Source organism: Octodon degus, unplaced genomic scaffold, assembly GCF_000260255.1.
Source record: "Octodon degus isolate 3935 unplaced genomic scaffold, OctDeg1.0 scaffold00114, whole genome shotgun sequence".
In the NCBI taxonomy this organism is placed as follows: domain Eukaryota; kingdom Metazoa; phylum Chordata; class Mammalia; order Rodentia; family Octodontidae; genus Octodon; species Octodon degus.
In genome coordinates this window covers 2,904,733-2,920,480 of record NW_004524690.1, presented here as the reverse complement: position 1 = coordinate 2,920,480, position 15,748 = coordinate 2,904,733, and the positions used below count along the sequence as shown (strand labels likewise).

The 15,748-nt window shown below is 43.5% G+C and overlaps 1 protein-coding gene across 2 annotated transcripts in view; it reads left to right on the top strand.

Annotated features, from left to right (window-relative positions):
• The window catches only part of Znf704 (zinc finger protein 704), a 172,448-nt gene that overhangs the window by 125,569 nt on the left and 31,131 nt on the right, over nt 1-15,748 (top strand). For both annotated transcript variants that reach the window (XM_004639762.2, XM_023699608.1), the window contains exon 5: nt 7,557-7,657. In XM_004639762.2, coding sequence (XP_004639819.1) covers nt 7,557-7,657 — 101 coding nt within the window. The remainder of the gene's footprint in view (nt 1-7,556; nt 7,658-15,748) is intronic.

Sequence of the window (15,748 nt, the reverse complement as noted above, 5' to 3'; positions counted from 1 at the left end):
ATATATTTTTAATGAGAAAAAAGTAGCAATGAAACAGTTTAGTAGGACAGTTACAATAATTAATACATTGCATATTGTTGTCTTCATAGTTCCTCATTTTATTTTATTCTTTATTTCTCTTCCTCCAAAATAATTTATTTTGAAATAATAATTGTCTACAGCCATACCAGCCTGCGTGCTCTCCTCTGAAACAATAGTAGCAATTCGTGCTCTTCTCTAACCTGCCTTCCACATATAAGTTAAATCCTGGCACACTCAAGTGGAACACGTAGCGAGAGCTGTGACGTGGTGCAGTGGGTGCAATGCCTCGGGATAATGGGCCCTGACCACGCCTAGCCACCAGCTGAGAGGTTCCAGAGCCCAGAGAGTTATAAGACATCTCGAAATTCAGCTGGAGGAAAGCAGTGGTAGGTTCTGGAAGAGAGGGCGCCACCTCCCAGCCATGCTGGGCAGAGGGAGGCAGGATGAACCTGAGCCCTCCTGTTCTCCAGGTGTTGGCCCGCACCATGCTTCCCGTGGGACACACCCTAAGAAACTGGGCAGAGGGCCCACTGCTGCAGGGCAGCAAGATCCACTTCCAGGGCCCTGAGCAGGGTGCAGCAGAGAGCAGGGTGCAGCAGAGAGCAGAGTGCCCTCTAGGGTCCGATCCAGTAGACCAGCATTTCCCTTAGTAGGTGAGAACTTTTTACATCCAAGAAGCTTTCTGTACAACTTCATTAAGATTGCCCAAAAGTCATTTAGCCAACCCACACCCCCACTGTCAATTAAGGCTATTTCTTGTTTTCCTGAAGACTAAAATCAGTGTGATGAGTCTCCTTCCCTCTCCCTCCCCCTTCCTCCTTCTCTCCCTCTCTTCCTCCTCTCCCTCTCTCCCTCTTTTCCCCTTCCTCCCCTACTCCTCCTGTCATCCCTCTCTCCCCCTCCCATGGAGAGACTTGTATAAATATTTTTGTATGAAATTTGTTGAGGCATCATGAGATGAATGCTAGTTATCTTTGGTCTCTTCGGTTATAAGAGGTGTTCAAAGCGGTGACCATCAGCTTGCAGACGTTTATTAGCACAGCAAGCTGCTGAAGTCTATGTACCTCTTTTGGCAGTATGTGTATGGAGGCATTTGGAATTATTTTAGGGATAGCCCTAAAAAATGGAATTGGGTCAGAGTTACAACCAGTTCTGAAGTTTTTAGTCTGTTCTTCCCCTAGATTTAGAGATGACAGATACTAAATAAATGTGAGATGAAGGCTTCTGGGGATAATAAATGTGAGGGGCATTGTTCAAAAGGAAGAAGTAGGGGTGAAAGCAGAGCTGCCCCTCTGGGGAGGATCTGGGGGTACTTCCTCCCCCAGAACTGCTAATAGTCTTTGAGCTCTGTGTACTTAAGTTTCTGGGTGCACATTTGCATCAGCTTTGCAAATCGACAGGCGCTTGTTCTCACTGTAGCTCTGGAGTGCAGTGCTGTGTGAATGGCACAAATAATTAGAAGTTAAACAGTAAGGCTCTTTCTGTAATACATTTTCCATTCTCTTTGGGTGGACTTAAACTTTCCTCGTGTAGCCGGCAGGGCAGGCAATAGGAGGTTAGAAAGGAAATCCACTGTATTTAAAGGAGGCTGTGTGCAACCAGTCCTCAACATGTAGGACGTCAGCGTAAACTGCCCAGAATTCGTTTTCAGCCAGGGAAGGCGAGCAGTGTTCAGTGTGTTGAGAGATTTTAAATTCTTCCGATCAGTAACCTTTTGGCAGATGTTCTTCAAACATAAATCATTTACAAGATAAACTTCACAAAATGCTAAGTAAATGAGGATGTCACACGTGTCTCCTCTGTGCAGGCTCCTGCACAGCTTCCTGAGGTTGGACACGACGGAAACACATTGAGCAGGGTACTCTTAAACACTGAGTAGAGGGTTGGGCAACAGACCAGCGCTTCCTATGCTAAAACACTTTATCTGCCCCCAGCACACTTCTTGCAAGCTCAGCCAAAGGAAAAGAATCAAAGCTCCAGCTCATAATAATTCTTTGTATCCAGTACTTAATCTTCTTTAGCCAGCACATGGTTTTTGGAGGTCCTAGCAGGGAACCCAAAGAAGGTGTGTGTGTAGTTGATGCCTATCCCAGTTCCAGCGGTCTTGGAGAAGAACACAGGGTGTATCTGTAGTTCACTGATTACAGAAAAAATGCTGGTCAACTTCCTCGTGTTGTAGGCTTCTGATACTTTTACTTGAATGAATGAGTGATGCAGAGTTATGCCAATAACACTTGTTTTTCTATAATCATGGCTAATCTTTACTGCTTATCACTTTTAAAAACAAATGCTTGACATATTACAAAGACCACACACAAGCAGTCTTACAAATAAGATGTGTTTTGGCAGAAAACTACCACTGATTATCATTTCCTAGAACAGCAATTTGAGGCCTTTAAAAAAAGTCCCTAGGATGTAGAAGAAACCAGGCTTTATATTTTATGTAATAACATGATATTAATTATAAAGCCATTGTCTGCCTCGCTAGTAAGGAGCATTGAATGGCACTGGATGAGGCTCCAGACTTTCCAGAATCTTCTTTCTCACCATGAATATGGGAATATATGTCTTGCCCATTCCTTTCCCACCCTCATTAGGTGACTTTCATCTCCCTCTAGTCTCCTCAGTGTCATACACAGCCTCCCTCCCTGCCCTCCGCCATCTCCTTGTTTCTTCCCTCACTGAGACCCTGGAAACAGAGAATGCCTTTTTCTTTTTTTTTCCCCTGTACAAGCTGGCACACTGACTGCATGCACATCCGCCATCGGGTTTCCCTGCTTTGACCGCTTGGCACTGTCCCTCCCATCTGAGGCAGCCCTGCGCCTGCTGTAGGTGCTCACAGCATCTTGGGCAGGCCTCACCTTGCAGTCAGCCCACACCCATGAGCTTTCTCTTGGCTGCTCAGAGGCCAGCAAAACTTCTTGCAAATGTCTACTCTCTCTGACCTTAAAATCTCACTTACTGCTCAGGCCTGATATCCGTTCCTGCCTCACTACTAATCCTGCTGTTCGTGGACTGTTGATCAGTAGCCTCCATTTGCCGAATCCCGGGGACACTCCCTCCCACGGAGGTCAGCACTGTGAATCTCATCTTCCTTCATGAATCTCATCATCCTTCACTGTCTTCCACCCACGCGTCCTAGCTGCTGCCCTGTTCCTTGTGCGTCTCGGGCTCCAGCCTGAAACACTGGGTGTCGCAGTGTCCTGGACGCTGCTCATCTCCACTGCATTTCCCTCAATGGGGCCCAGATGCGCCCTCCAGAACAGCTCTCCTACCCGGACATTCCTGAGGCCCAGGCTCACATGTCCAGCCTCCTGCTTGCCACCTCCTTTCCATATGTGATAGGAACCTCAAAATTAATATTCTGCAAACAGTCATAATTCACCCATGTGTTCCAGCATAAAGCCTAGAAGTCATCTTTAGTGTATCCCCTTGATGTTCGTGTTCAGCCTAGCAGCAGAGACTGCGGGCCCTGCCTGCACACTGTCTTTGTGTGTGCACCGCCTACTTGTGGCCCAGATATTCTGAGCCATCCCGCACTGTGACCTGCAATAGCATCCACAATGGCAACAAAACTTGCTGTCTCCCCCAGAAATGACTAATATTTTTTAAACTTGAATTTTAAATGTCACTCTGCTTCTGTAGTACCTTTTCTGCTTCACGGAAGGTGGAGTGCTATGGTTGAAGCCAGGGCCTTGGCACTGAGCTACATTTCTAGTCTTGTTTTTTTCCCCTTGAGACACGTTCGTATTAAGCTATTAAATTTCAGGCCCAGGTGGGCTTGAACTTGTGGTCATCTTGCCTCAGCCTCCCAGAATGCTAGGATTATAGGTGTCCACCACAATTCCAGTCCCATTAAGTTTGCTTTTAGAATAAGATCCAAATTGTTTACCTTGTCCTACAAGGCGCTGCATAGTGTGGCCTTGCCTCATCTCACACAGATGAGTCCCTCTAAGTGTCTGTCTTCCTGCCTCTTCCCCTGTGTGCCACACTCTTGCCTGTCTTCCAGGCTTAGCAAGCTAGCTCTTAGCACGGCTGGTTTCTTGTCCAGCCCTTCGGTCTCAACTCGAAGCACCTGCTATACACAATGCCCTGTTCCCACCAGAATTTCATTTCCTTAAATGTAACAATAAAAATTGTCCAAAACAAAAATGAAGAATGAATTGACAGATTAGTTGTATAATAGTTCACTCTGTGCCAAAATCAAGAAACTTATATTCATATAATTAGGATTCTCAAAGTAGAAAGTGGTAGGCAATAAATATTTAAAGATTTAAAATTTCTGAATTTAGTTGAACTTATAACACCACATTTCCAAGAATAATGAATCTTTTGCACAAGAAATTTGAATAAAATCATACCAAGATACACAAATATGAAATTGTCCAAAATTTGTTGTAAAGAAAAAAATCATTAAAGCATATACATTAAAAATATTAGCTATGGGAGAACAAAATTAAATAGCATCTTATTGTACATTAGAAAAAAAGGGGAAAAAAAGACTAAGTGTGTGAGAAACTAGACTAATTAATTTAAAGGACTGAAAGGAAAAAAATGGTCTGTCCTCTTTGAATTTTATACTTGGCAAACATACCTTTGAAAACTAAAAGTAAAATATTTTCCAGTTATACAAACTCAAAATATTATAATACCTCCAGACGTAGCATATAGGAAATAACAAAGAGCATAATTCAGAAAGCAAGAGAAATTCTATAGAGTCCTGGATAAAGAATAAAGAGTTCACTACTTGTTACATAGGTCTTGCTTTATCTTGGTCTTAACCATCCAGCAGAAAAGTATAAAAATGAAGTACAAGAAATAAAGCCATGCTGTTATGTTGAGCTGTAGGGGACTCAAGTCAACAACTTCTGACATTGCCAGTCAAGTGGAAGACCCATTACTATTATGGACTACTGGACTATTTTGGAATATTTTGCTGAGTTCATATACCTATGATATTTAAATGATGGAACTAAACAAAAAAAGGGGATATAGATGAATGATCATTTTGCATCTGTGTATTCAAAATGGTTAGGATAGATATATAGCTACATTCTCTTAATTCAAGGAATAGAGGGATTTGTTCTAATAGTGTTTGTAAATAAAATATCATGTCTGCATCTTATACAACAAATAACCACTAGGAAGGCAGTATGCAATGTGTTAATTATTGGAACTGTCCTACCAATTTGATTTGAAACTGTCTCATTGCTATTTATTTCTCAATAAAATTATGGAAAAAAATAAAATAAAATAAAAATAAAGAAACCACAAAAAAAAGAATAAAGAGCTCTCAAAATGATAGTTATGCAGGACTATGTAAAATATATTAGATGAACCCATTTAAAAGGCCATGGAAGATTTCTACGAAACAGTATCAATCTTATGTCAAGTTATACATATTTTGTGTGTGTGTGTGTGTGTGTGTGTGTGTGTGTGTGTGTGTAAAAGACAAGTAGTAATATAAAGTCAATTGTAAATGGTCCTTTATTTATATCCCCTTTTTGGTTTGGTTTTGTCAGAGATGAGTGCTCCATTGCTGCTGGAGAAGCTGTATTAGGAGAAGTCTGTAAAGGACCTTTTCATACTTGATGCCAGTTCAAATATTGTAGGTACTTGAATTCAGCAAAATAACCCGACATAGTCCAATAGCCTGAAATAATAGTGTGTTATCAGCAGAACTGGCAATTGTCAGAAGTCCTTGACCCGATCCTTTTATAGCTCAGCATATTAATATGGCTTTACTTTTTATACCTTGTGGTTATACCTTTCTGCTGGATGGTTAAGACCAAGTTAAAGCTAGACCTATATAACTAAAAATACAACTTTTGTATCTGACTAGGTCAGTCGGATCCCCTCAGGATTTACCATGGAACCATGTACAGCACCTTGTAGATCTTTTGTCAGTGTCAGCCATCTGGATGAGTCACGGCCATTGCTTGACAAGCTTGCTCTCTGTGAAAGCCTGAGAGAATGTTTTCTTTCCATGTGACTCTCCTTAGGCACACTACACATCGTCGATCACTTTCCTCTGTGGCCCCATAATCTCGATCAGAAAATTTAGGACACCACAGAGTTACAGGATGTCACAGAACAGCTTCTCTTATGTCTGGAGTCCTCACTGACCTTGAAGGGCTAGGGCCAAAATACTGGCTTTCCTTGTAACCCCTCAATATACTTTTAATTCTATTTTATTTTTTTGTTTTTTTAAGACAGGTTTCCATTATGCAGTTCAAGTTGGCCTTCAACTCACTTTGTAGTCCAAGCTGGCTTCAAATTTGAAGTAATACTCCTGCCTCAGCCTCCCAAGTGATGGGATTACAGGCGTGCACCACCACACCCAGCCTTTATATTTTATTTTAAACATTAAAAAAACCCAAACTACCCTGATAAGAGGTCCATAGATTTCACTAGACTGCCAGATTAGTTGATGGCAAACAAAAGATGAAGATTTGAACTAGTGCTTCTGCAGCCCCTAGTGTCCTTGACATTGCACCAACAGGTTGGGTTGGGGTAGCATTTGGAAGGTAGTTTGGGATGAGACCTCAAAGGACTGTGTGTCCCTTCAGCCCTGTTTCATCGGTCCTTGCTCAGTCACATAACCCTTCTTGGTGGTGAGGGTAGCTGGTGAGTGGGATCTGATTGTGTTCAGGGAAGAAAAGAAACTGGTACATGTCTGCAAAGAGCTGGCACCCCAGTGACCAATAAGCTCCCTGGATACAGCTCATCCCATTAGACTCATCCCAGGAAGCACAACCATCATAGCACCACAGTGGCTACTACTAGTCAAAAGACTATTCCTGTTGGTGCCTGCTGCCTGATTTGCTTGTGACCTCATGGTCCTCGTACACGCCCAAGGCAGGTACTGTTATTGCTCTTTATAGATAAGAATACTGTGGACTTGGGAGAGAAGTCTGACATAGTACTCGCAAATGCTGCACTTATCTGTCTTTGAAAGACACTGAGAGACCCTCATTGAAAAACACAGCCTTGGGCACTGGTGGGAAGGGCGGCTCTAGGAGTGTCCTCTACCTTTGCCAGTACCCAGCTCATCATTGCCTGTATGCTTTTTTACTGGTGCTTTTTTTTTTTCTTTTCCTTTTTTGCGATACCGGAAATTGAACTCAGGACCTTGCACTTGCCAAGCAAGCGCTCATTCTACTGAGTTATCTCCGTGGCCCCAGTGCTTTCTAAACATCTGTAGGATGGAGATTAATAAAAGCATCCCCCTTTTAGAATTAAATGAGATAAACACTTAAGTGCTTGGTGAATATTAGCTACTGTGACCACCTTCATGGAGATGACCTGTAAAACTCCAGCAGAGTTCAATGCTCATAAAAAAAATTAGGGAACATATGTGAGGTCACCAGTGTGCACCTCTAGCCCAGGAAGTTCTAAGAATGGTGGGCTGAGTTGCAGTCACAAGCATGGAGGAGCTGCTGATTTTCTAATGAAGGAAAACAAGGTAGAGTAGCAGAAGACACGTACTGAATGGCTCGTTTTCATCTTAACATCACTTTCTCTCCTGGTCCTAGAACTCCATGAAGGTGATGTTCAAATGCCTCTGGAAGAACTGTGGCAAGGTGCTGAGCACTGCAGCAGGTATCCAGAAACACATCCGGACCATCCACCTTGGGTAAGGCCGCCCTCCCGGCTGAGGCTGTGCTCCACGCGGTGTCTCAGACACTCTAGACCTTCTCTGTGTGGCCACTGCCAGTCACGTGTCGCAGGGTAAAGCCTCCCACTTTACTTCCTGAGTCACACAAGGTGGGTCACTGCTCTGAGCCTCAGTTACCCCTGGAAAGACTGGGATGACAATCTGCCAGGTCATCCTTGAGGTAGATGACAAACGTGGGGAGACACTGTTGAAGTGCAAAACACTAGCATAGAGGTTCCTAATCTGGGATCTGTGGTTGTGGGTCAGAGGCCCCTTGAACCCCAAAACAATATCTGTAGAATGAAAGGTGTATTTACCTTTCCAGTGGAGAGTACTTGTGACTTTGGGCCTCAAAGGGATATCTTGCCTTTAAGGAGTTTAAGAATGAATCACTGTACCAATCACAAGATGAGTGGTAAAATGAACAGAAGGGGATACATTTAGGAAGTACAGCAGTCATGAAAAGCAATGTATGCAAAAATGCAAATGGAGCCTAAGGTGATTTTTCTAATCTGGGAGTTTCAGAGACTATGGTGAGAAGTAGGGGTCTGGTGGCCTCACTCTACAGATACTGCAGGCTGGTATTTGGGAACATGCCAACATCTTCCAAAGCAGGGTAGACCCACTAAGGCTGGGCTTCTACTGCCCTAGATACAGAGTCTACCTTCATATTCATGATATGCCACCTTGTCCCAGCTCCTGAGGAGGCTGAGGCAAGAAGACTGTGAGCTCGAAGGCCAGGCCAGGCAACTCTGTGAGACCTGGTCTCAGGAAGTAAAAAAGCCACACTGAGACTCCTTTATAGACACATCACTGTGCTTCTCTCCCACCAGCCTTCAGAAAGGAAATCTGTGGCTTCTCCCCTGAGTCTCAAGTCAGGGCAACTCACAAGCTTAGAGCGAACTTCCAAAAGCTACACAGCCAGGAGCTGTGTCTTCGTTACTTTTCTCTCAATGCTGAGACAAAATACCCAACACCCAAAATTAAGGAAGGAAAGGTTTATTTAGTTCACCATTTATGGAGGTTTCAGTCCGTAATCAGCTGGCTCCAAGGCAGGATGTCCTGGCGCAGGGGCAGCAGTTTAAGGTAACAGAAGGCAGAAAAAACAAGAGCACAAAGGGAGGAGCAGCTGACAGCAAACCCCTCTCCCTCCTTGCACTGTATCCAGGTTACCCGCCCCAGGGCAGTGTAGCACTCCCACCTGTAGTCCCAGCATTGGACCATGAATCAGTCACACACTCTAGAAGCCACCCCATGACTGCATGAGGCTTTGGGGCGACATCTAGACACAATCAGAACAAGTTGTATGATTGTGTATGTTTAAGTCCATCTGCCCAGAAAATTGAATCCTACTCAGAAGCATGTGCTGTGTACGAATTTATAGACTGCAAGTGGCATCTTGCAATTTTCCTCCTACCTCTTGAGGTGCAGTCACAGGGGGTGGCATTCAAAACGAAGTACCTGATTTGCTTCCCTGGGGTGCCTTCGCTGTGAGTGTGCTTGGAATTGCTTGCTGGCTTGTGGGTCACAGTCCTGCCGGCTGCTACCCCAGGAAGGGCCTGGATGTGCAGGGCTCCTGGGCTATTATATGCTTATAAAGCGGAAAGTCTGAGCGCTCACGCCTGGGACAGACCAACACCCTTGCTCAGTCCATGAACCCAGTGATGAGACTGTAGGCTGAGGGGCCTCATCCGTGGTGTTGGCAGCAGGTGGGTACAGGGAGGGGTGCCTGCGGATGCCTGGGGTGTGCTGCAGCGTGCCGCCTACTCTGTGCCACCACAAAAAGTGTGCTGAGTTTCTCTTAACTCTTCCTCTGTGCCTGTACACCAGGGGCTGAGCCCGCTGTATCCCCCCAGCAGGACTCAGTTTCCCCCAGGTTTGTGTGTATCTATTAGTAGCACTCGGCAGCCAGCAGCAGGGCAGCTGGCCTTTGGTTGGAAAGGAAGTAGACACAGGAATAGAACAGATGTGCATTCTTCATCCCGCTCTCTGGGGTCTTCGATGGTATACAGGTTAGAAGGCCCCGTATTGCCAGACCCACTACGGTGCAGAAGCACCTCCCAGATGCCCCCGTGGAGGGCTCAGGAGTGGCGCTGGGCTGGCCCCTGATCTGTCAAAACAGAAAGGCCTGGGGAGGGCCCGGGAGAGCAGTACATTTTAGATCCTAGGCGGGTATCGTTAGGAGGAAAACAAGTTTGTTCTGAGCCAGCGATCTGCAGCTGCTGCTGGATGTGAGCATGGAATGTGGGGTGCCGTGGCCTCTCAGCCAGCCCCAAAGATGGGGGCAGACATACCACCTCCCTAGGAATAAGCAAGTCTCTTAGTGTTTTCTGAAATAATGGACAGTTATTTTGTTTCACTCACAACTTGCTCTGGGAAAGTGCAGTTTTCCCTGACTCAAGGAGGACTTTCAAAGTACTCTGGAAGATGTTTTTCCGATGATGGTGAGAACTGGGAACTTCTAGTGTAGTCTTTGTTTTTATGTAATAAGTCCATGTGGTACAAATTTTAATGTATTAAGTCCGTGTGGAGCAAATCACATGTCAAGTGCATTTCGGAACACTGTCCACTCCATCCTCCACCAAGCAGGTATCCTTCTCATCATCCGTGTCTGCCCACATTACGCCCACAGGCAGAAAGTGTTAGCCAGCATCTGAGCCTGTGACTCCTGGGGCTCAGGTCACAGGCAAGAGCATGTGCAGCTTGATTCATTCAGCCAGCATTTGCCAGGCGCCCACTCTGTCCCCTTTAACACACACTGATCTGTGTAGAGGGACACGGAGGTCAGCACCTGCGTGGCTCTACAGAGTCTTTGTGAGATACCTGAAAGATGAAGAGGAGAAGAAATATGGCAGAGGGCCGGCCAGACAGCCCAGTAGACTAAAGCGCCTGCTTAGGCAGGCACAGCAACTAGGGTTCGATCCCCCGCGTGCTGTGCTGGCCCTGCCCCTAGGGCGTGCTGAGATGGCGATTGAAGCTGGGCATGGTGGTGTGCGCCTGTAATCCCAGTGCTTGGGAGGCTGAAAACAGGAGAATCACTGAGTCTGATCTGTGTAGTGAGACCCTGTAGGCCCTATACTAAAATACAAAAACAGAAAGAAAGAAAGAAAGAAAGAAAGAAAGAAAGAAAGAAAGAAAGAAAGAAAGAAAGAAAAAAGAAATATGGCCAGTAGTTAATTTAAGGGATAAAAACATTTTAATGGGACACAGGGCTCCAGTCAGGAGTTAAGTCCTGACTCTTGTCCCTCGTAGTACCTCAGACTGCCTTGTCATCATGTGGCCCCGGCAGTGTCCATCTGGATCCCTGGTGGCATTAACCACCTCTGGAGCTGACAGCTTGTGTGCATGCCCTCCTGTCCTGTTTTCCTTCCAGACCATAGCCACAGAGGTCCTTTTAAAAAATACCTTAGATTGCTCAGAGCTACCCACAATAAAAGCTGAAGCCACTGGATGTGCAGTGAAGCCCTGCGTAACTTTGCCCCCTCTCCTTTCCCTCCTGCCTCCCAGCTCTGTGTGGAAAGCATTGGGCTGACCTACCTGAGGCCCTGTGTCCTTCCCATGTGCTCCAGTGTGGTCTCTCCCTTTAGTCTAGTGAGTATCTGCGTAAATACCACCTCCTCAGACAAGCTTCCTCAGGACACTGTGCAAAGTAGTGACCATCTCAGTCACTTCCTGGTAGGGTACACACTCAGAGCCAGGATTTCAGGAAGGGGGCTGGATGACAGACAAGCTGTGCTTGTCAGAGAACCCCTCTGCTAATGAGCTCAGTTGCTGGTGTGCTGTTGGGAGCCGGGGCCTGCTTAGAGGTGGGCCCTGCAGCTGTGAGCTGGAAGGGAACATGCCCCTCCCTGGTCCCTCCTTTCTTCCCCTGCTTCCTGGCTGCCATACAAAGAGCTGCTGACCTCCGCCAGCCCCTTGCCTGCTGTTTCAGCCTGGAAGGCAGCCAACCACGGACAGTAGCCATGAGCCAGAATAAACCTCTCATCTAAGTCGCAGGTGTACAGAGTTCTGTCCCAGTGAGGAGAAACTGACTGAGATGGCAAATGGCTGAAATGAAAGAGACCACTAGTATCAATTCTGGAGCATCCAGGAAGGTCAGAGCTCACTCTCTCAGGAGGAAGGACAAAGAGCTCCACTGGACAGCCCATATTTATTTGCTTTTCCAACAGAGGAAGGAGATACTGAGGCAAGGCAGGAACTGAGCAGCATCTTGGGAGTCAGTTCAGAGACTTCCAAGCAATAAATTTTGCCAATTAAGAGGACTTTGGCTCTCTAAGGTTGACAGCTTTGTTGCTCCAGAATAGGGGGTGTCAGCAGCCCGTGTCTTTAGCCCCCTCAGCTATGGTGTTACCTTGACTTCTGAGCAGTGTGCATATCTGTTCAGCAACACAGCCAGACACCCTTGTGTTCAGCAACCTAACCCTGTATAGCCTAATCCCCAGCACTTCTTCCTTTTTTTTTTTTTTTTTTTTTTTTTTTTTGTAGTTGCAACAGTTGAAACCTTATGACTTGAGGTTGGATAGGCATAGGCATTGTCAGATTTAGTACCTGCTACAGCAGACTAGCAACAGAAATAAAAGACACAAGGGTGTTAATATAGTCAATCACTATAGAACCCAAGATGGGTCTGGTGACAGCAGACTTCACCATGGGTTTGGACATTTCCTCCCTCTCTCTCTATGGCCACATATTCCAGGATGGCATCCACAATGACATCTAATGACCTGTTAATGTACAAACACATTATTAACTATACTGACCCATCCTACTTTTTGTTTGTTTAGATGTCTTTTTGTCCATGAAGTTCTGATAGAATATGTTTACTTTTTGTTAGCAGGTTTTAAAACATTGTTTTAAACTACCAAGGTCTAATTTTATTTGTGGGAGGCAACCATACTCCCCCTTTTTGTGTATTTAATTGATTTTTAATAGACTGATATGCTCTTTTTCTTAAAATCTGGCCTTTAGTCAGAATGTGTCTTTGGCCATAATTGTCTTTTTGCTAAAGGCTTAACCCTGTCTGGTTGCCTATAATATTTATAATTAAATTGGCTGTCTATAATGTTTTTCCCTCTAATGACCTATCCCTAGTGGCAGTTAGAGAAGAGTGGGTGCAGTTTGCACCTTAACTGCTCTGATCTGAGAAGGGTCAGTGTAAAGGGAGACTGTAGTTAGAGACTCCTCCAGAGAGTTAGTCTAATGACCTTAGGTAGAGGTCCTGATGTAGCTTACCAGTTATGTACTCTTTCCAAGGTTGAGCTGGTGGATCCCATTAGAAGGAATCCAGCATGTTTATCATTGGTTTTATCTGTATGATCACTTGAAGTTTGGCAGCCTCTAGGCAAGAATGGACAAATTTATTTGTAGAAATTAGAGCAAGTATAAATTGAAACATGCACACTCGAATACAAAAGCAGGTTTGGGAAGGAGCTAAGACTAGAAATGGTTCTTATGGAACTGGAATAGTGATTGTAACCCTCTGTCTCTTAGATCTTTCTACTGATAGAGGCTGATATTTTGTCATAATTCTCTCTACTTTTTTAAGTGATCTGACCTGAAGAATTTAAGGATTTTGTTGAACTTTTATAGATTTTATTGTAAGGTATTCTTAATGACCCATAACAGTGGTCAGCTGTTGGTATAGCTGCAAACTACCAGGAGGGGTTAGTAATTGGAGTTCCTTTCGATATCTAGCTTATTCTTATGACATTGTTTTATACATCATGTGGTTATACTTTCCTGCTTGATGTTCAAAACCAAGCTAAAGTGAGACCTGTATTATTAAAATTAACCTCTGCTATGTATCAAGGTCAGTTAAGTCTCTTCAGGATTTACCTTGGAACCATGTTCAGTGTCTCTCAGTTCTGTCATTGTCAGCCATCAAATCAGTTGAAGTCATTGCTTGATCAGTTGCCATCTATGAAAGCTTGGGGACTTTCTCTCTTGGTCTCTCCTTAGGCACACTATACATTGTTAATTTTCACACTCTGTGGTCTACCACTCTCCTTGGTCAGAAGGCTGTATGACTCACCAGAGTTGTAGGATGTCAGGAAAAAAAAAATCTTTAACATCCTGGGTCCTCATTGACCTTGGAGGGCTAGGGCCAAAATATTGGCTGTTCTTTTAGCCCATCAATTTTTCTAGTTTTGGTCTCCAAACTTCAGTTTTTGAACACCCAGAAGAGAGTAACATTAGCATTGCAGTGGGAGCAGTGAACTTCATTATTATAATTTTACCTGAATATAAAAAAATTGAAATATAACATATAACTATTATTTCTTACCATCCATGGATGTTCAAGTAGTTGAGTCCCTGTAGACTGTTAACTGATAGCAGTTATATACTTTTACAGAGAAAACCTGAGATGAAAAGCCATACATAGTATTTTAGCATTACAATCATGATGACATTTTTATAACACACTTCAATGTCCATCTTACTATAGAATAGCCTTTTTATTCAGTCATCTCCATCTAAACATAAAAAGTTCTTATCTAATTTGTTGTCCTATAATGGGATGTCACTGAAGAAGTTTGTGACATCACCTGGACTGTTCAATGTCTAAGCATCTCTAAGTGTAGTAGCACACATATAGCATACACATCATATAAGTTTTTGTTAAAAAATTATCATTTGACTCTTGACCCCTTCTTGGCTTGATATGATCCTCCTATCATAAGTAGCTGGAGTACAAGAGAAACCAGATGTCTGAGTCCAAATGATAATGTTTATCACCATGATTCCAATTTTACATCCTGGAAGACCTGTACATCTGAATGTATAAATACATTACTGTACCATGAGATTAGCAATAATGAATTGTCATAGCCATATGAAAACTTTTGTCTTTTAATTTAGTTTTATACCAAGAGCATCCTTCAATAAGAAATCTTTTTGCTTTATTTATAGAAAACCTAACCTTTTACTGATGACCAGTGTAAATATATCACAATAACATGCTTAACAACATTGAAGTGTCTCCCATAAGTCTATGGAGACTGCTGGGGCCCCATTAATGAACAAGCAACAACGAACAAGAAATACTGCCAGGCAGCTGCTTCCTTCTTCACCAAAGGAAGACATGCCCATCAGTTGCTTCCTAACCTAAGGGATTTCTGTTGAATTATCTTAACAAATTTTTAATAATCAGTGAGAACCCAATCATAACAATGAACACATTATTTTTTGACCAGTGAAAGATTCCCAAGTTATATGCAAACAACAACATGCATTATATTTATAAAGCCAATCTTAATGTCATTTCGATGCATCGGCAACCTGGGTGGAAGCATGTCTTTAATTGTAATAACATTTGCCTATAAGCAACTTAAATTCCAGACAAATGTTTCAAAAATGGAAAAAGAAAAATTTGAACTCAAGTAAAACAGCTGTTTACAGATTGGACAGACAGACAAATACATATAAGACAATCTTTATAAAATCAGAAAGCATTCATATTTTGAGCAAATGGAATTATAATGACTCTTAAAAGTGTTTTGTTCATAATTTAAATAGGTTAAAATTTCTTGTAGGTCAGTTAACATAGATCTCATAATAATTTAGAAGGAATAAAAACCTTTTACTTAATAGTTTTTGTATTTTGTTTTGTTTTAGGACTACTGGCAACTTTGTGCCCCTTTACTTCAAGTGTAGCCTCTAGGTTGGTCCACACATTCTGTCACCTGCTCAAACCTTTTCTTCTAACAGCATTTCTGGGATTTCTCACTCTGTAAGACTTAACACAGCAAGGATGTGTCTAAAACAATTATAAAGATTTATGCCAGTCAGAAATTAACAGCAAAATGGGCTGGTGAGATGGCTCAGTGGTCTAAAGCACCTACTTAGAACAAACTTAGCGAAGCACAGGGACCACGGTTCAATCCCCCAGCACCACATGCCAGCCAGCCCCGCCCCCTGGTGGGCTGAGCTGGCCACACACACACACACACACACAAATAAATAAAATTAAAAAAAAATAAAATAAAATAACAGGGGCTGGGGAGATAGCTCAGTAGAATAAGCACTTGCCTGGCAAGGACAAGGGCCTGAGTTTAATCCCTGGTTTCTCAA